At 40.4% G+C, this 19,104-nt stretch overlaps 2 protein-coding genes across 10 annotated transcripts in view; one reads left to right on the forward strand and one right to left on the reverse strand.

The window, feature by feature from the left end:
- The first annotated feature begins 5,102 nt into the window (after nucleotides 1–5,102).
- On the forward strand, nucleotides 5,103–17,625 carry LOC127000028 (dolichol-phosphate mannosyltransferase subunit 1-like). 5 transcript variants are annotated; one of them, XM_050863430.1, is made up of 8 exons: nucleotides 5,103–5,241; nucleotides 6,504–6,624; nucleotides 7,616–7,715; nucleotides 8,010–8,120; nucleotides 8,236–8,426; nucleotides 10,088–10,202; nucleotides 12,309–12,457; nucleotides 16,919–17,625. In XM_050863430.1, exons 2-7 carry the CDS (start codon nucleotides 6,521–6,523, stop codon nucleotides 12,411–12,413), a joined length of 726 nt encoding a protein of 241 aa, XP_050719387.1. In that variant the 5' UTR covers nucleotides 5,103–5,241; nucleotides 6,504–6,520; the 3' UTR covers nucleotides 12,414–12,457; nucleotides 16,919–17,625. The 5 variants fall into 5 exon arrangements, with proteins under 5 accessions (XP_050719387.1, XP_050719384.1, XP_050719383.1 ...); XM_050863427.1 differs by lacking the exon at nucleotides 16,919–17,625 and adding an exon at nucleotides 15,325–16,747; XM_050863426.1 differs by lacking the exon at nucleotides 16,919–17,625 and having other exon boundaries at nucleotides 12,309–16,747.
- LOC127000025 (uncharacterized) overlaps nucleotides 15,224–19,104 on the reverse strand; it is a 32,503-nt gene continuing 28,622 nt past the window's right edge. For all 5 annotated transcript variants that reach the window (XM_050863420.1, XM_050863422.1, XM_050863418.1 and 2 more), the window contains one exon: nucleotides 15,224–19,059. In XM_050863420.1, the coding sequence (XP_050719377.1) occupies nucleotides 17,602–19,059 (1,458 nt within the window). In that variant the 3' untranslated portion in view covers nucleotides 15,224–17,601. The remainder of the gene's footprint in view (nucleotides 19,060–19,104) is intronic.

Consider the following 19,104-nt stretch of genomic DNA (forward strand, 5'->3'; position numbering starts at 1 on the left):
GAAAGTATTGTATTTTTTTATGGGAATGGAAAGAAAATTATATATACTACCCTTCTCTCTGCCCTGCACCACCATATCATTAATTGTCATAATGTTGTCTACTCATAAAACCTCTATTCCTTACCTTTCACTATAAAGCACAATAATGCGTAGACTTATTAGCTAGCTGTCTTCCTCATCCATAAATCTACCCAACCTCTATTTGAAACTTTGTCTCGTATTTCCACTAACGACATGGTCCCTAAGTTAACTATATTGATTTTTTTTTAATTCCCATCATCACCTTATTAACTTTCTCACTTTCATTTCTGTTTCTTGTCTTTGGCCGTTTCCACCCGCTTCCATCTTTGTCTTTCTTCCATCATTTTTTTTCTTTGTCATCTTTTGCCGCTTATTTCTCTGCTACGTGTTTGTAAAATGACTTGTAATGGAGGATAAGGGGGAGAGACGCACATCGCAGGGTAAGGAGAATAACTGCTTGTCTAAAGTGAGGAAAAGAATAAGTCATCGAAGGAGTAATAGATGACCCGATAAAAGAAAAAAGGGATTAGGAAAATAATATACTATGGGCCGTATTACTAAACATTTCGTCGCTCAAGTATTCGCATAATTGACAAGGCTATCGTAGAAGTTTCGGGTATTTCCAGGAGCAGTTTTATGACCCTGGTGGTAGTCTGACCCTTCTTCTGTATCGTGAACCTAAAGAAACACTCATTAGAACCCAATTAATCCTCTCTTTGACCTTTAGAAATAGTTGATGTGAGAAGCGTGTGTCTTATAAATGCCGACCATAAACTCTGCGGATTCCACGTACACAACTTCACCAGTCTTATGATTCCACTCCTATGAAAGTGATCAAAAAGAGGTAAAGAAAGGAAGGAAAGAAATTCATCTCTGTTCCATCTACGTTTCCACTGTCGTTCGCCTCCACAATCTCCACCTTGATGACCCTTTCCACCCTCGTCAAGAAGACCGTCATTACCAACACCATTACCTTTATCATCATCACCACCATCATCACCGCCAACACCATCTCTGCTACCACCACCGTCACCTCCCATACCACCTTCACCTCTTCCTCCTTCACCACCAACACGATCACCATCAAGACTACCATCAGCACCGTCACCATCTTCATCACCATCACCTTTAACACCAGCACCACCACCCTCACCTCCCGTACCACCTTCACTCCTTACACCTTCACCATCAACATAATCACCAAGACCACCATCAATTCCACCACCATCACCTTCAACACTATCTTTGCCATCACCATCTCCTCCAACGCTACCTTCACTGTCGTTACTTTCACCATCACCACCATTATCTTCAGCACTATCCTTATCACCTTAATTAAACGAATATTGCTCCTCTTGCCATTTTTGTTATGTCCTCCAAGCTCGCAAATTTCTCAAATGATATTGCATTTAATAATTTTTTCATCGGCATTTTTGCTTTTTGTTTCATCTTTTCAATTTTCCTACTTTCCTTCTCCTTCCATCATCATCACCTTTCTCACTTTCCTCTCTGTCTTCCTTTTCTTCGCTCTTTTCCAGCTGCCCTCGTCTTTAAATGTCTCTCTTTCATTACTCTTTCTATATTAGCTTTAGTAATTTATTTTTCTTCATTATTTATGTTTCCACCCTCCGTCTTTTCGTCACAACAAAACCATCCCCATCTGTGTTCCAATGTTGCGACACTCAGCCACTCGAGCATTAGAACACTTGGATCTCCTCCTAAGCGCTGGCGGGGTGTTGCAGCTTCTCTGATGTTGCTCCACGTTGCACTGTTGCAGAGGCGCCGTCGGTGGTGGTAGCAAAGGGTATAGGGGGATTAAGGATGGAGGTAGACGGGGAGGGGCTTGGATCTTGCATACATTGATCTCTCTCAACACGAAAAAAGAAGCGGCCAAGTTTGTCTGACGTCACTGACAACCAAAAGGGTGAAAGTAGTGTTGTGCTGAGCCTGGTCGTAGGCCTTAAGGAGCAGCGGAAGTCTTGGTCCCGCCCCATGGCCACAACCTGGGCTTCTGATTTGCTGCTCGGCCTTGCAACACACAGGCGCTCCTCTCTTATTGGTGAGCCTCGTGCAACACTGGCGGCCGCTGCCTCTTGCACACATTGATCAGCCTCGAGACGCGAGAAAAACTGCCCAACTTTGTCTGACGTCACAGCCTGGCCAGCAGAGAGAGAGAGAGAGAGAGAGAGAGAGAGAGAGAGAGAGAGAGAGAGAGAGAGAGAGAGAGAGAGAGAGAGAGAGAGAGAGAGAGAGAGAGAGAGAGAGAGAGAGAGAGAGAGAGAGATATAGAGAGAGAGAGAGAAGAGGAGAGAGAGAGAGAGAGAGAGAGAGAGAGAGAGAGAGAGAGAGAGAGAGAGAGAGAGAGAGAGAGAGAGATGTAAACGTTTCACACTGATTGGCCTCCCAGTGACTTTTAATTTCTTCTATCTCAATCTATAATGTTTTAATCCATCTGTTGTCTTATCTCCTACAAGCGTCCTGACCATTGTATTTTTTTTCTAATTGCCTTTATTACTGCGTCTACGTTTGCTTGTTCTCATAATCATTTAATTGCATTTTTTTTTCTAAACCATTATAACGATTCTCAGCATTAATTTCTCCATTCCCCTCGTGACACCTTTCAATTTCCTTTCCCGAGCCTTGGCTAAATCTTACAATAGTTGCTGCTCCATTTTCTGCATATATCTTCAAGAATTTTAAAATAGACATTTCCACTGGTAGTTAATGAGTGTCAAAGAAAAAGATTTTCTGTAATAATTTGTTATCTATTACCTGTTTGAGTGTGATCGATCCATGGTTGGAAACCCCCTTCAAAGCCTGCTTGTTTCGTAATGTGACCACACCTGCCATAGATCTTACACCAGGGGAATTTGTCTCTCTCCTGATGTTTCGCCACATCCATGATTACGTGGTGTAGTGCCTTGCTACGATTCCGTTGGTCCGTGTTTGAATCCCCGCCCGAGCAGTCAGTGTGCAGCCCACCCAGCTGTCCATCCTCCTTCGGACTCAGTGGCGGATACAAGGGGTGGTGAGGGGTGGGGGGAGGGCTAGGGGACTCCAGCCCCCCCCCCCGAAATTTCGGACGATTCCTTAGTGTGTGTTAGGCAGTTCCATGCAGTATAGGGCGGGTTGGGTGCTCCTAAACACAAAGAAAGAAAACAGGCACGATCAGCTGCGTGGAGGCGAGCATGCGCTTCATTGCCGCAGTGAATTTTGAGGCGAGTTTTTCGATTTTTTTGCATGTCTGATGTTATTTTTCGTGCTTATTTCATGGTGAATACTGTTCCTGAATGTGCCTGGAGTGTGCAAGTAAGGTACTGAATGTGGAAAGACACTCAATTATGACGAAACGAGAAGACAAAAGAAAATTTCAAGGCACAAGATGCCGCCATTTCTGTATTTACATGGTGGAGGTGGTAGTGTTGATGAAATGTAGCTACTACACTGACTATAGTATGCATTAGTAACTCAATGTTTTAAAAAATTGTTTGGCAATATATTTTTTAAGCTACAAAATAATCGATAGTTTTTTCTCCGCAGGTATACTAACGTCAGTCATGGGCATACGAAAATTCCTGAAACGCCCCGCCCCGAGCCTTCGTCTCTCGATCTCGCCTCCAGTTCCGCTCTCGCTCAATTGCCTGAAGAGGGGAAAATCTGTGATCCCAAGAGGAAGAAGATAAAGGAGGAAAAAGAGCAGAGCGACGGCGACGCGGACCCAGAGGGCGACGATGATTCAGAAGGCGACACCGGTCCAGACGGCGATGCGCCTGCTCCTCGCCTGGACATATCTGAAGCCAGGAGCCAAAAGCTCACCGACGATGAAGTCGCTTCACTGATACATGAGGCCGTAGATCCGACAGACAAGTGTTTTTCCTAAGAGAGCTGCTGAAGAAGGCACCAAGCCGGCAGAAGCTACTCGAGGCAGCGAAGCCGTACTCCAACGATCTCGACCCGAAATCTCTCGCGCACGCCGAGATCGATGGCTGGCTGTTTCGCTCAAAAGAACATCCAACTGTGATGGAAGCACTTGAGTTTGCCAAAGAAAACTACTTCTCCAACATTATCGTCCTCCTCAAAATTCTGGCAACCCTCCCCGTTTCCAACGCTTCGGCGGAACGGAGCTTCAGCACCCTTTAAAGATTGAAGACGTATGTACCTGAGCAACACCATGGGCGAGGAGCGCCTGAATGGACTCGCTCTTATGGCCGTTATTTCATGCCGAGCGAGACATCGAGGTCGACATGGTTTTGGACAGATTCGCGATCAAGAATCGTCGTCTCATGCTCTAGGAGTCTAGGGGAGAGCGAGGCGTAGTAAGACATGTGCCATTTTAAGCATGCTACTGCATTTCGCTTAAATTTGCCTTCGTCCTATCATGTTTAAAGTCAGAAATCAGTCCGATGGCGACATAGGGGGCGTTTTGAACTCAAATGGCTCCATAGCAACCACAAAGAAAGAGATTATTCGAGGAAAGGGCGGGGGGTGACGTCATATCCCTAGCCCCCCCCCCCCGAAATGGATCCGCCACTGTTTGGACTGTAGCCTATACCCAGGTTGATTCAACTCCCGTAATTTTTATATATTTATTATATCAGCCATGTATTTTTCTGGCACCGTCATTTCTTTAGACTTTTCGACACTTCCTGTCTAGGCACTGTGTACATGCCAGTTCCAGTTCTGTTGAGTCTAATTTATGAAGCGGTTTTCGATTCTCTCGTTACTTTTTCTCATCATTTGACGTAAACAGAATATTACTGTCCTGTCTTCATCATCCTTCTTATGTGTGCTGTATACTTATAATAACACATAATTTCTCGTTTTAGCCAACCTAAAGATTATAATCTGACGAAATGGGCTGCAAATCGCATATGTACAGTACTGTGCATTCATCATCATCTCCACCCGAACCGACCTCTCTTTTGACCTTGTTCTTTCTGCTTTTATTCGGAGCAGCGCCGACAAGCGGACTTTTTCTTGTTGTTGTTGTTTTTTCCCTTGAACTGCCTCCCTTGTTAAAAAAAAGAAGTTTTATTTAACTTTACCATTTTGTTTGAAATTTTGTTTATTACTGTGCCATAAAATGAAGCTGTATACATTAAATTTCAATACATAAAATTATTTCATTAGGCCCGTAGTCGCCGGCGCGTGACGTCATCTGACAACACGGCAGCCACGGTGAAGGCGGCGAGGAGCGGCGCGGAGACTTTCCTACACAAGGTGGGTGTGAGAGCCCTAGTCACGGTCCCCAGCCTCACAGTACTCAAGAGGTGCCAGGCTCAGTACCTGTATCCTCAGCATTGATTTAAGTAACACATCAATTTATATATACATGTACGCAACTAGATGTCTGTGGTTTTCACCTGCTGGTACTCTTCACCTGGGCTAATAGGTTGACGGGCGGTCCCCTTCAGCTATTATTACTTGCCACTGTTGATCCTCGTCTGTATGTTTCCTTGATGGCGTGTGTCCTTGCTATGAATGTTATGTTATTATTACGTGCCACTGTTGATCCCATATTACTGATAACCCGGTTTTAAAAGTCTAAGAAGTAGTACATAACCTAATGCCACTAAAATAATAATGTATCACTACTTAAGGTTAAGATTCGTTTTAGGTCCGTGCCAGTATCATAATCTACTTTATGAAACATCAGTATCTCTTCATATAATAAAATTATCTTTTCTACAAACCTTCAACAGTCATGGAAACGCTTTGAAAATCCAATTCAAGGACTTTTTTTTTACTCTTAAAAATAGGGGATAATGTTTACGAAAGCGCGTCGCCTCCTCTGGCGACGGTACAGCCGGTATTGCGAGAAATACCTCCTCGCTGAAATAATTCACACATACATGTGGGGGGGGTCCAAGGGGGGCGTAGCCCCCCCTGGTTAGAAGGGGGGGTCGAGGGGGGTGCAGCCCCCCCGTTAGGAGGTCGTAAAGTTCGGTTGGAGTAGTTTAAATATGCTCCCCAACCCTAAACCCTCTGCGAGCTATTTTACGGCTGCGGCGGCGGCGGCGCGGCCACTGCCAGAGGAGGCGACGCGCTTCTGTAAACATTATCCCCTATTTTTAAGAGTAAAAAAAATGTCCTTGAATTGGATTTTCAAAGCGTTTCCATGACTGTTGAAGGTTTGTAGAAAAGATATATGAAGAGATACTAATGTTTCATAAAGTAGATTATGAGATACTGGCACGGACCTAATACGAATCTTTACCCTACTTAATTATTTAAGAATTAATTATAAACTAACAAAATGCCACCTTAGCTCAAGGGATAGCAGTTTATCACTGCTAATATAGTTCCATTACTTGGCACTGCTAAGGCTAGTAGTCTATCACCGTTAGGATAGTAACCCCATCTAAGAGAAACAATTGTTAAGCAAAACTACACATTTACCACTTCTACAAGTAGTTATCAAATGGCTTGATTTAAATGATGTTCAATTAAGTTGATTCTCTTTTTTTCTCATTTAACCCTAGGAGTGCTAACCTTTGAGATGGCAGGTAAAGGTGACAAGTACTCAGTTCTGCTGCCAACATACAATGAAAAGGACAATCTGCCTATCATTGTCTGGCTCCTCTGCAAATACTTCGATGAAAGGTATCGTATTAAGCGGAGTATCGCTCATTTTCAATTTTATATTTTTATCAGCCTTTTTCATTGATTATGAAAAAAAAATTCAACTAAGAAAGTATTAGTAAACTGAGTAACATTGTTAGACAAAGGAAAGCAGTAGTGACAACACAGTTATGGTAAATATGGAGATTCACTGCACGCTTCCAATATTGCCCCCACAAGAATAATAACCTTTCCAAGGTCTCACATACTGTTGCACTTTTCTAGTTTTACCAGTGCATCATGCATGTGGGGGGGGTCCAGTCCCCCCTGGTTAGGAGGGGGGTTGAGGGGGGCAAAGCCCCCTCATTAGAGGTTAGGTTAGGTGAAGTTCGGTTGGAGTAGTTTAAATATGCTCCCTCACCTAAAATTCATGATTTCCCAGAGGTCCCCCAAGATCGTTAGGGGAAGAGGATTAGTCCTTTTTCTGTACCTACTTTTAAGTACTTGCGCCTTCATTTTATGGTTGAGGGACGTGTATTTCATCCCTTAACTATAATATGGAGGCGCGGAGTTAATCTCCACAATTACCACAGTTACTCGTAGTAAAGCTCACATTAGAAGTTGGTCTAAGATAAAATCTAACCAAAGGCTATGTTTAACCAGGTGTTAATAGTATAAAGTTACCAGTCACTGGGAAGAGGGATAGAGGTCTGGGGTTACTGGGGTGCAAGTTCCCAACAACTTCAGATTTGGGGATTATCTTGTTCAGAGAATATATATCTAAGCCCAAATTTTAAATGAAAAATTTGTACCTAGGTTATCCTAGACATCTTTCACCCTGTATGCCAGAAAGGAAAGTAAGTTGGATAGTATCCATCTTATCACGCAAACTGTCATGGTGCTCAAAATTGTCCATCAATCATCATTAGTCAGTGAGATGAAATGTAAGATTCAGCTTCAATTTGTTTATTGTTAGAGATTTGAAATTGCACTGTAATGGAGCCTAACCATTGCTAACTCTCCCATCTTACAGTGGCTATTCCTATGAAATAATTATCATAGATGATGGATCACCAGATGGGACTTTGGCTGTGGCCAAAAAGCTGCAAGAAATATATGGAGACAAAAAAATAGTAAGTATTGATCCATTGGTGCCAATGTCAGTATTACATTTAAAATTAAGTTCCCCTACATTGTCTTCATTAACACTATATGATTTATTATTTTTTTCCATATTTTTCTTTAAAATACCATAGTTTTAGAAATGAAGACACTAAATTATTGTCCTTTTTTAGTTTTTCCTACCTACCAGACATTTCATTCCATTCAGTTACTTGTGTTACAGGAAAGAGGAAATGTGGAACCAGCACTTTTATGAAGCTTCCTTTCTCACACCCCTCTCTAACTTCGCCTTTGCGCACCCACAGGTTCTGCGTCCTCGAGAAAAGAAGCTTGGCCTGGGTACAGCCTACATTCATGGTATTAAACACGCAACAGGCAACTTTGTCATTATCATGGATGCAGATCTGTCCCACCATGTGAGTATGTTGATAAATTTCCTCATACACTCAAACAGAAAACACTTCCCATGTACAGCAGTGTTGAAATTTATACTCTTCCTCCACTGTACTCAAGAAACATTATTATTTACAGCCCAAGTTTATCCCAGAATTCATCAAGAAGCAGAAGGAGGGTAACTATGATGTAGTGAGTGGAACAAGATACCAAGGCAGTGGTGGTGTGTATGGCTGGGACTTGAAGCGCAAAGTAATCAGCCGAGGAGCCAACTATGTTACACAAATACTGCTCAGACCTGGTGCCTCAGACCTCACTGGCTCCTTCAGGTAATGATAATGACCTAAAATTATACAGGGAGCTCCTTTTTATCCCATTAATCAAACATTATATCAGAACTAATTATATTAATTCCTAAGGTCTATTTGAACATTAGATTTCAATGAAAGACCCTACTTAGCCTTTTACCTTCTTAATTCTGAGTGATCCCGTTCCAAGTATGAAACTGCCCAACTTTAATATGCAGTATTTTGTAACTAAGAACCTGACACCATTAAGAGTTATGTCATTCATAATATAATCAGTGTGACATCTGTTTACATGTAGCGTGTACTTTTTATGTTGTCAAGTGAATAACAGTCCTACACCAGAATGTCACAGGGACACCTGGTGTTGCATGGAAACTAAACTGTTACCAGATTCAACATGTTAAATAACGGTGTGCGTCCATCTTGACCCATTGCCAACTCGGACCATTCACGATTACCGACTCGGCCCACCTGGTGAACCAACTCGGACCATTTTTTAATACCAACTCGGACCATCAGCTCGATTCAACTATCACCGCTCACAAGAAACTACTTTGATCTGCCATTCAGTGCTTCTCTTCATGTTTAGAGATTATTTTTTGTATTTATTTCTTTTTTCTTTTTTAGAATTGTATGACTTAGGTACTTAACTTTATTTTCGTTCAATGTATACATATTTTAAGTTTTCAAATTGTTCGAACCATCAGCTCGATTTAACTATCACCGCTCATTACAAACTATACTTTGATCTCTCATTCAATGCTTCTCTTCATATTTTTGTGAGGCCCCGACAGGTATATGTACTAGTACAGTGAATCTAGAAAGAAGCTCAATGATAGTGCTAATCCTTTTTTGGTGATTTTTTGGGTGATAATGCCTTTTTTTTTAAAGGTAGTGTCCAAAAGGACTATTTTGTTCATTTCATAGTTTCTGCCTTGTCATTTCTATGTTCATGAGTCATGATTATATTCTGAGTGAATGAAAACATTGTTGCCACATAAATTTGTCCATTGCTTTTATTTTTAAATACAGGAGAGAGTTGTTTATAGTCAATTTAATTTCACGTTTTAGTACCTGTCCTCCACGAGGGCAGAACACCTATACCTCACTCTGTATCTTTTCTCATGGTGCTATTCCTGTTATTACATACAATCCTCTGTATGGCGTATGTGTTATACATATCTCTTGTATTGACTAGGGGTTGGAGAGGCATGATCCATCCTCCTTTGTTGAAATTTTCAACAGTAAACTATTCTATTCTATTTTATTCTATTTTTATTACTTTTGGTTTCAGCAATTTACTGACTGCAGCTTACTGTACCATGTAAATAGGCATTGTGCAGTTGAAGAGAATAGATTAAATTTCATTAAATATTGTAATTTCTACCATGTGTTTTGTTGTGTTGAATACACAATGGGCTGAGTTGGTATGCAGTGGTCCGACTTGGTCATGGGCCAAGTTGGCAATGGGCTTAGTTGACAAGCATTCTAAATAACAATGCACTGCACTTCATTATGTCCATAATTGTTTGTGGTCCATTAAACTGGTTAAATTTTTATTTGAGTGACATTCTACTGCTTAATGATCTCATTGACTTAGTTGTTTACTTTTTCTTCTAATTCTGGTACAGGTGTTATAACTTAAGATGCAGCTTTACATACCATTCTACTTTTCATCACAGGCTATACCGCAAGGATGTGTTGCAGAAGTTAGTAAAGGCATGTGTCAGCAAGGGTTATGTCTTCCAAATGGAGATGATCATTCGAGCCCGACAGTTCCACTACACCATTGGCGAGGTTAGTTGCTGACATTTACCATATCTTTAGTCATAGAAATGAGTTTGAGAGATCTTTTCTGGAGGTGCATTCACTTTTATTGCAAATTATCACTCATTGCCATACGTGTAGGGCAGCCTTCAAGAGCTTATTTAAGAAGTTTATTGGCCCATGAGCTTTTAATTGGTAAAAAACCCTAGTACCCTAGAATACATGGTAAGTTAACCTGTAAACTGCGGGACCCCTAATCTGATCCATGTCTGTCAAGCGGCAGATTTGAGTTTTTTGCAACTCTTGCAGAAATCAGTGAAATGTATATGAGCGTCTTTGTCTCATTCCCCCGCATCTGCCCATGTAATTTTTATCCATGTCAACCATCTGGTTACAGCGTACAAGCAGGCGAAAGGGAAGACCCCGCTGTAGTGAACTCCTCCCTGTTGTGACTCATTATTTATTGTTTCTATGCATACTTTTACATTGTCAATGTTCTTCATACTGTGACAGTGTAATGAGAAAAAAATGAGTGCAGTTTGGCTGTAAAGGCTGTGAAGACGGTCCAGGTGCGGGGGTAGTGGAAGTGGAGGTGGTGGTGGTGGTGTGGGGTAGGCTACCGCGACCCCTCCCTCCCCTCACAGCTCCTGTACCTCGTGGCCGCTTCTATCTTGTTCCTGAAGGTGCTGGTGGTGGTGCAGAAGCATTGGTGATGGCTGTGGAGGTGGTGGGGGTGGGTGGGCCAGCTTGCTCAAGGCCACCGTGACCACTCGATTCTCTTCCTCGTGGTTGCTTTCGGCTTGCTCCTGAAGGTGATTGTGGGGGTGGAGAAGCGGTGGCTGTGGAGGTGGTGGTGGTAGCTGTTGAGGTGCTGGTGGTGGCTGTGGGTTTGCTGGTGGCCGAAAACAAGCCTGCCAGCGACCTCTTTACATAACGTCTTCTCTCCATGGCTGCTGAGTGTGTCCTTGCATGTGTAGTGATGTGGGGTGTGATGGAATGGCGAGTTGCCATGTTTCGCTAGATCCAGACCTAATTTCAGCCTGATACTAGTGTCTGTGTGGTTTCTGAATGCGATTAAAAACCCAGGATCAATTGAGGACTGCCGCAGTCGTGAAGATGACCTCACATGAGGACTGCCACAGTTTACGGGTTAAAAATGGTTACTCTCTTCAGGATTCCCTAGCACCCATTTATTGACCAGTCTGAAAAGGAGAATGAACATGTGGGTTGACTGCATACAACCCCCCCAGGCCAGGATTGAACCTAGGCTTGTGTATTCATAGCTTATATAGGTGTCATTGGGTAGGTGAGGTAATGCACTGCCTAGCATATGCCCCTATTAATTGACTGATTGATAAGAATCATGTGGGGCCTTATCCAATGTCTTTTTTAGCTCCAAATATATGTAATCTGTTGATCCATCCCTTTCCTGCACTACCTCCATCACCCTTGAGTTGAAGCTTATTATGTTAGTATTACCTGATCTTCCTTCTCTGAATCCAAATTGTCAGTGTCAAAATCTCTTCTCTCTATATATAATCTGTCTATGTGTTTCTTGATAACATATTTACAAATTTTACATGCTACTCTAATTAATGACACTGATCTGTAGGGAAGAGGTTCGTCTGTTACAATTTTTATAAATCATGGTTATATCTGCTTTTTTTCCAGATTCTTGTAACTCATCCAGTATTTAGGAAATATTTAAACATGCTAAACATTGGTCAGCTATTGTCTACACATCTTTCAGATATGTCCTAACATCCCATCTGATCCTGTTACTTTTATTTCCTTCAAACTCATTACTATTTCATGTCTCCTCTCCTTTCTTTCAGTTTTTCTTATTTATTTTACTATCACCTGTTAATATGGATTATACCTTCTTCATGCTCTGAATTTTTATTTGTATTATGATTTGGCTTATTTTTTACATTTTCTTCTTATACTTGCATATTCATTTCTTGCCAATTCATATTCTCCTCTCCTTCTCTGTATCAGTTTTTTCCTCGTTCTTTTCCATGCATCATCCCTCTGGACCCAAAAGATGATGGTAGTACATCTTTCTAACTGGTATTAATAACCTTTCCTGGTGAACATGACATTTCTCACATATAGCTTTGATTGTTTCTGTTGCAGGTGCCCATCAGCTTTGTAGATCGAGTGTATGGGGAGAGTAAGTTGGGCGGGTCTGAGATTGTGGGCTTCATCAAAGGCCTCCTCTACCTCTTTGCCACCACCTAAGGTTGACATTATGTGAACAGCAATCTCGATGCCCACTTGAACAGGTAATATTTAGCTCATTGCAGCTACTACCCCTTGTCCTACTTTTATAACTACCAGGTCCCTCATAGTTTATTTTCTACAATTTTGGGTTAGAAATGAAACCATGTCAATTTTCTTGTTTGAAAAGGAACAACCATTGTTATAGTGTTCTCATCAATGAAATAATTAATCAGCATTATTGCTTCACTCTCAATATTTGGTATTCTCCACAAGCTACTTTATTTTATAAATCTTTCAAGTCAGTGTATGATATATCAGCCTTTCACTTCACTTGAATACATACTTAAATAGAGACTTCCCCTCACTATTATCTAGTTCTGTTGAGCAGTAATCATCTCTTGTTATTTACTGATATACATTTTATTTGTTACTCCTTTAACGTGTCTCAATTTATTCCCACTTGAATATGTAAGCACTTGGTCTTAAAATATCATATAACAATATTTTCTTATATATGCTACTTTTTATGTAAAGTTTCTTATGAAGTGTAAGAGCAACTGAATATTTTGGATCTTTACATGTTAGGGGATGCAATATTAGCTTTCATTTTAATATATGTAAGGGCCTAATAAATTATTCTTTGTTTACTCCCCTTGCTTTGGGAGGCAGCACAAGAACAGCTGAGTTTTACAAAGTTTTATCACTTGTGCCACATAATTAACATTAGTGTTGTCACTTTTCAACATCAATGTTGGGACCCTACGACTTTACACCTAATACCTTATGAAATATCTAGAATGAGGGGCATGGTTGAGGAAAAATAATTATTTTATTATACATGCTTGTATATTTTTATTCATAAATCATAGGATCATTTTGTGCAGTAACAGGATCTACTAATATATATATATATATATATATATATATATATATATATATATATATATATATATATATATATATATATATATATATATATATATATATATATATATATATATATATATATATATTTTTTTTTTTTTTTTTTCATTAAAGATATACAATACTACTACACCCTTGATCTGCACAGGCAGATAATCACAGTTAGAAAATTTGTTTCATGAAATGACTATTACAGTGCCTTGTCCTTTGTGAATGTGTGTGTGTGTGTGTGTGTGTGTGTGTGTGTGTGTGTGTGTGTATTGCATTATGATGTTCACATCTGCATAACATCGGCTGTCACGTTTGTGGCTCTATTTTAAGTACTTGTTGCCATTCCATTGTGATTGTATTTATAATTTATAAAGCAAGTGAATATGCTTACACTTGCATAGCACTGGTTGTTGTTTCTTAGTAGTGATGGTGACATCCATACTTCATTAGGAAAAATGGATTGTCTGCTACATCATAAATTGTAAATGTGGGATGTTAATTAGGTAAAATGTTACTTGATGTAAGAGCTTTTGGTAATATTTCCTAAATGTGTTGTGAACACATCAAAATGAACAGAAATGTGGTATCATGATTACCATTAATCATTTATACCTCATTCCCCCCTGACACGTGAGAATCAGTAATGATACCACAATGATGCTTATGATAACATGGAATCTAAGGATTTTGATATGAAATCCAAAGTATATCATTTACCTATTCATTGATCCATGAATATCATATTAAAGCATAATTTATTTCCACAAGATATTACAGTAACATAGTAGACACTCATCACCAGACCAGCTCTGACAGCCTCTGTTGCTGTAGCTGGTCTGTTGGCAGCTCCCCCCCCCACTGACCATGTTAACCTCTGGAGGGTCATCCAAAGGCCATCCATTCATGGTGCTGGAAAACAAGATGGAAAGTAGCTCATAGATCAGTGTCCCAGGTTGAAAAGCTTTGTGTGAATTTTCACACATAAAGCTGCATCCACACAAGGATTCATGACCATGCTTTTGCCTGTGCTCTGTTGCCAGAAGCAGATTTTGGGGCAAGTGAGGGGCAACAGCATACACTTCTGGTGATCGAGGCAGAAGGCATTTTCAGGGTAGGAGTGCAGTTGTAAAATGCACCCGCAACTGATAGTCAGGTGACACCCTCACCCTCTCCCTAGGCTGCAATTCACAGATGGGAGGACTTAAAGGGGTGGCTAAATACCTTTTTCTTCCCAATGTTTTAATACTACCATCTGTCAGTTGCAGCATAAGGCAGGGAAGGTGACCTGCCTCACTTAGGTTGAAGGAATCACCCACCGGCTAGTAGCCTATGTCACAGCACACTACCCACTGTATGAGAGCAAGGGTGTGCACATTGTGCACATCAATTGTACTATGTTGCAAAAATTGAACACACTAGTATCCATTGCATACTGAACATACCTCATGTTCTTTTTTACTTTGTTCATTCAGCACTGTCATTCAAATGCACCACTAATCTTTTGTTGTGCATTGAATCAACAACAGTCAGTATTCCTTGTGGATACTGAGCACATAAGCAATACATTCAATTCTTAAAGAGTAAATATATAAGCATGAAAGTTTGAATTTATTAATGCATCAGTCAATGTTCATACTAAAACACATGAATATTGATAGTCGTGTGGCCTTGGTTGATTCCCTCCTTTGGTCTGGCCATTCCTGCCTCGTCTTGGGTGGTGATATGTATGTAGCATTGGTATTAGAGTTATTGTGGGTAGATGAGTAGTGATGATTGATTTACTAGTTAAACAATTTAATACTGCAGCTCTTTTGCAGTAGTATGAACTATTAAAAGTTCATGCAAGATTTGTTAAGTTTTGTATTTTTTGTACTCATTTTGTAGCCAGAGAAGGAACAAATAAATTAATATAATATAAACATAATGCCTTCATTACATAAAAATGATCAAATAATTTCCAGACCATGATAATATAGCCTGGGACTGTTAACAACAACAAAACCATCGGTTTCAGTTACAGAGCTGAGATTTACACCATGGAAACACAATGCTGTCAAGTAAGAGATGAGAGTAAGTTACTGATTTGGTGTTTTATATGCAAGGCTGACCATACTGTTGTCTGTCTAGTGTCTTCAAGTACTCCAGTTGTTCATTCCATAGTCCCAGCAGCATCTTGCTGTAAAGCAGTACTGTCTCCTGTAAAACCAGGAGTTACATCGCTTCTTTAGATCTCTGAGACATGCAATATTCCTGTTTCTACAAACTACTTCAAATTGTAAATAGTCTAAACAAAGGTTGAAGATTGGGCTAAGTTAATATAACTAAGCAACTGTCAGAAATAATCTCAGAGAAATTACTCTCCAGTTGGCAATGTGCAGTTTGGAATTTAAACTCCAGTATGGTGGCATGCCTTTGTGAAACACTTCATTCATTCATTTCATCGACGCTTGCTCCTAGGAGCTCCCACCAGGGGATGGCCACGGCAGAAGAGCTTCCAACTTTCTCTATCCAGACACTTCCTCTTTGCCTGTTCAAAGTTTCTCAAAGACCTTTCCCCCCTCTCCCTAACGTACTCTTGCACCCTATCCCTCCATTTCACTGGCGTTCATCCTCTAGCATTCCCTCCCTCTATCTCACTCACATACACCCTTCTGGTCATCTTACTCTCCTCCATTCGCTCCATGTGGCTAAACCACTTTAAAGTCTGTCGCTTCACTTCTCCACCACTCCACACTTCTTCCCTTCACCCCTGTGACACATTCCAAAATGCTCGTACACACTTTCATTACTCATTCCATCCATTCTACTCACACCACAAGCACTCCTCCAATAACTCATTTCCACTGCCTGCACTCTAGACCTCTGACTTTCATTCCAGGCCTGTCTCACTTGCATATGTGAGGGTAGGTACTATTATTGTATTTCTTTGTGACACACTTAAATCAGAGAAGTAGTCTTCAGTTAGCATTGTGCTATCTATTTGAGATCCATAGGCTATCAATTTCACATCTTCATCCATGTAGTGAAATGCCCTCCCATGTTTGTCAGCAGCCCAAAGGTCTTTCCAACAATCTTATACATATGGTAACAAATTATCCTGGACCAACACTTCCAAGTCCTTCTCCACTCTTGTATTTGTGATTTGCTCAGTTCACAATGAATAGTTCAGTGGCAGCCTCTCAGTACTGTTACCCATCATCAATAATTTGCATTTCTTTGCACTCCTTAATTTTCCATACCTTGCTCCATTCATAACGTCTATCAATCTTACTGCAGCAGTTTGTAATTTTCCGGTTTCTACTTTCCTCATTATCTTTGTTTCATCTGCAAACAGGCTTGTGTAACTTCGTACCCTCCACCATATCATTCTATTAGTAAAGTTCTGTAAATTTTCGTGGGGATGAAATGAATTCCTATAAATTAAGATGAAAAGTCTGGATTACTTCTTTTTTTCCCATCCCCGCCTATAGCACTGGTAGGCTAAGTTTCTTCAGGGGCCAGATTGTCAGCCCAAGCCCATCGTGGCACAGGCAATTTTCTTTTATAGTGACACCACTTATGCTTGGCTCATGGTGCCCTCCGGAACTCATTCTTGATTCACTGGACAGTTTCTTCTAGAGTCCGGGTTGGTGGGTGGTCTTCTGGACAGCAAGTGAGAGGTCTTAGGCCACTCAGTGGTGACTGAAAAATCCTAGGTGGTAGCATGGGGATTCGAACCGACGTTGTCCATGGCGTGATGAATGTGAGCCCAGTACGCTAACCACTCAGCCACCACCTATTGATCCACCGCCTGTTGATGAACTGAACTTCCATCATATCTCAATGAATTCCAGATCTGGCAACAATGATTGGTAACATAATACAAGTGCTAATAAAAAGCAGTCTTTCAACACTAACATTGCCAAGCTGCCATAGGACTAGGGGTCTGCACCTCTCCCTTCACACTACTAAGAACTGTAAACTTCTACACCCTTATTCTTCAAGATGCCAACATTAAAAGTCAGTTTTTCAGTATTTGAAATTACATCATATAAACATTTAACATGTCAGTAATAACTTGTTTCATATCATTTTGCCTTTTCTAGTTTATGTGAGGAAACCTTTGAGAAAGAATTGAGAAAAATCAACCAAAAAATTGGTTCTACCAGTATTTTTTGCCATTTCTTATTTACAGTAAATTTCAGACAGTCTGACTCCATAGAGAATCAGTTATATGGAACTTTGAGATTAACTCTTTCAAGAGAGAATGGAATATTGTAGAAAAATAGTTCATTTTACCAGCACAGTGGACTCACAAATAAATTTCTGATTGCCATTTACCTATGTCTAACTCCCACCCGTTGTCTTGAATCTTCTTGATCAAAACCTGATATTCACCCCAATCAAAGGCCCATGAAGAAAGTGGTCCCACAGTATGCAGATGAGGACACTTATCTAATAATCTCTGAAGGCCCACCATTGTTATCATTGCCTTATTAAGATAGAGAGTTTGTAAGTTTTGCAGGTTACTAGAGTCTAACAGATTACACAGGCCATTGTCATCCATCATGACATCATTTGGACCGATAATCCGCAGTTCATTTAAGTTTTTGCACTTGCTAACTAATACTGCTAGGTCTTCAGGTGTGATTTCTACCTCTTCAAGACTTAAATGTTTTAGTGTCTTGAAGTATAACAAATCAGGCTCAGAACAAGAGTAAGACACATCAGGCTTTATGGAAGTATGGAAGAGTTTTAAATTAAGTTTCTCCAGCTTAGGGCACATATAGATAATATTTTGAAGGTCACTCCTAGTGAATTCCAGATGAAGTGGACTTCCTGAAAATTGAAAAACTGTCAGGTTCAGCAAATCAGCACCTTTCCGCCTTAGGTACCGCAGCAAAGCACGTATGTTACAATTAACTACTTTTAGAGTTACAAGCTTTAGGCTCAAAAGATGGGCAAGCAAGTAAGTGTCCTCTTTCTTTTCTCCAGTGCACACCAAGGAAATATTTTCCAGAAGGGGGCAGGTTTTGGTAATTGATGATAGTGTCTCCTTTTTAATGGGTACACTAGTGTTCATGCAAGTGAACACCTTTAGAGAGTACCTTCTTGTGATTTCTGAGTGTCTTTCCACATCAGTTCCATATAACATTTCAAATACAGATTCAGTACTGACATCAAAGTTACTAATGATTCCAAGTTCTTCAATAGAAGGAGAAATATACAAAAGAATCAAAGCACCCTGAGCAGAGACCTTGGTATAATGTAAACTGACTTTCTTTAGCTTAGTACAGACAGACTTTGAAGGTATTTTTTCTTCTTGTATGATCTTTTTAAATATTTCATAATCATCATCTGGTGAGTTGCCTGCAAGGTAAAAAATACCTGCATCAGTAACATCTGGACATGAGTAAATACCTAAGTCTTCTAAGTGAGGGCAGGACTTGGCTACAACTTCCAGTAAGTCATCACAACACATATGAGAACAGTGAAATGTTGTCAAGTTTTCACATGTTTTTAGAAAGCAGTATAGGCCTGCAAGTTTATAATATTTTTGAAAATCAAACGTGATCTCTTCCTGATTTAAAACATCCCCACAGTTACACCTCTTTATCTTCAGTGTCTTCACACTTTTGCCGTTCAGCATCCTAATAACTGGTGCCACACACAGGCAACTGGAGATCCATAGAAACGGGGACTGCAGCTCTGTGCATAGCAGCAGGCACCTCTCATTAAGGTGGTCACAAACAGACCCATAGCTCTGCGTCTACAAGAAATGTGAATGACTTTGTTAGTAACACTTTATATTTGA

This window comes from Eriocheir sinensis, chromosome 17 (genome assembly GCF_024679095.1).
Source record: "Eriocheir sinensis breed Jianghai 21 chromosome 17, ASM2467909v1, whole genome shotgun sequence".
Taxonomy (NCBI): Eukaryota; Metazoa; Arthropoda; class Malacostraca; order Decapoda; family Varunidae; genus Eriocheir; species Eriocheir sinensis.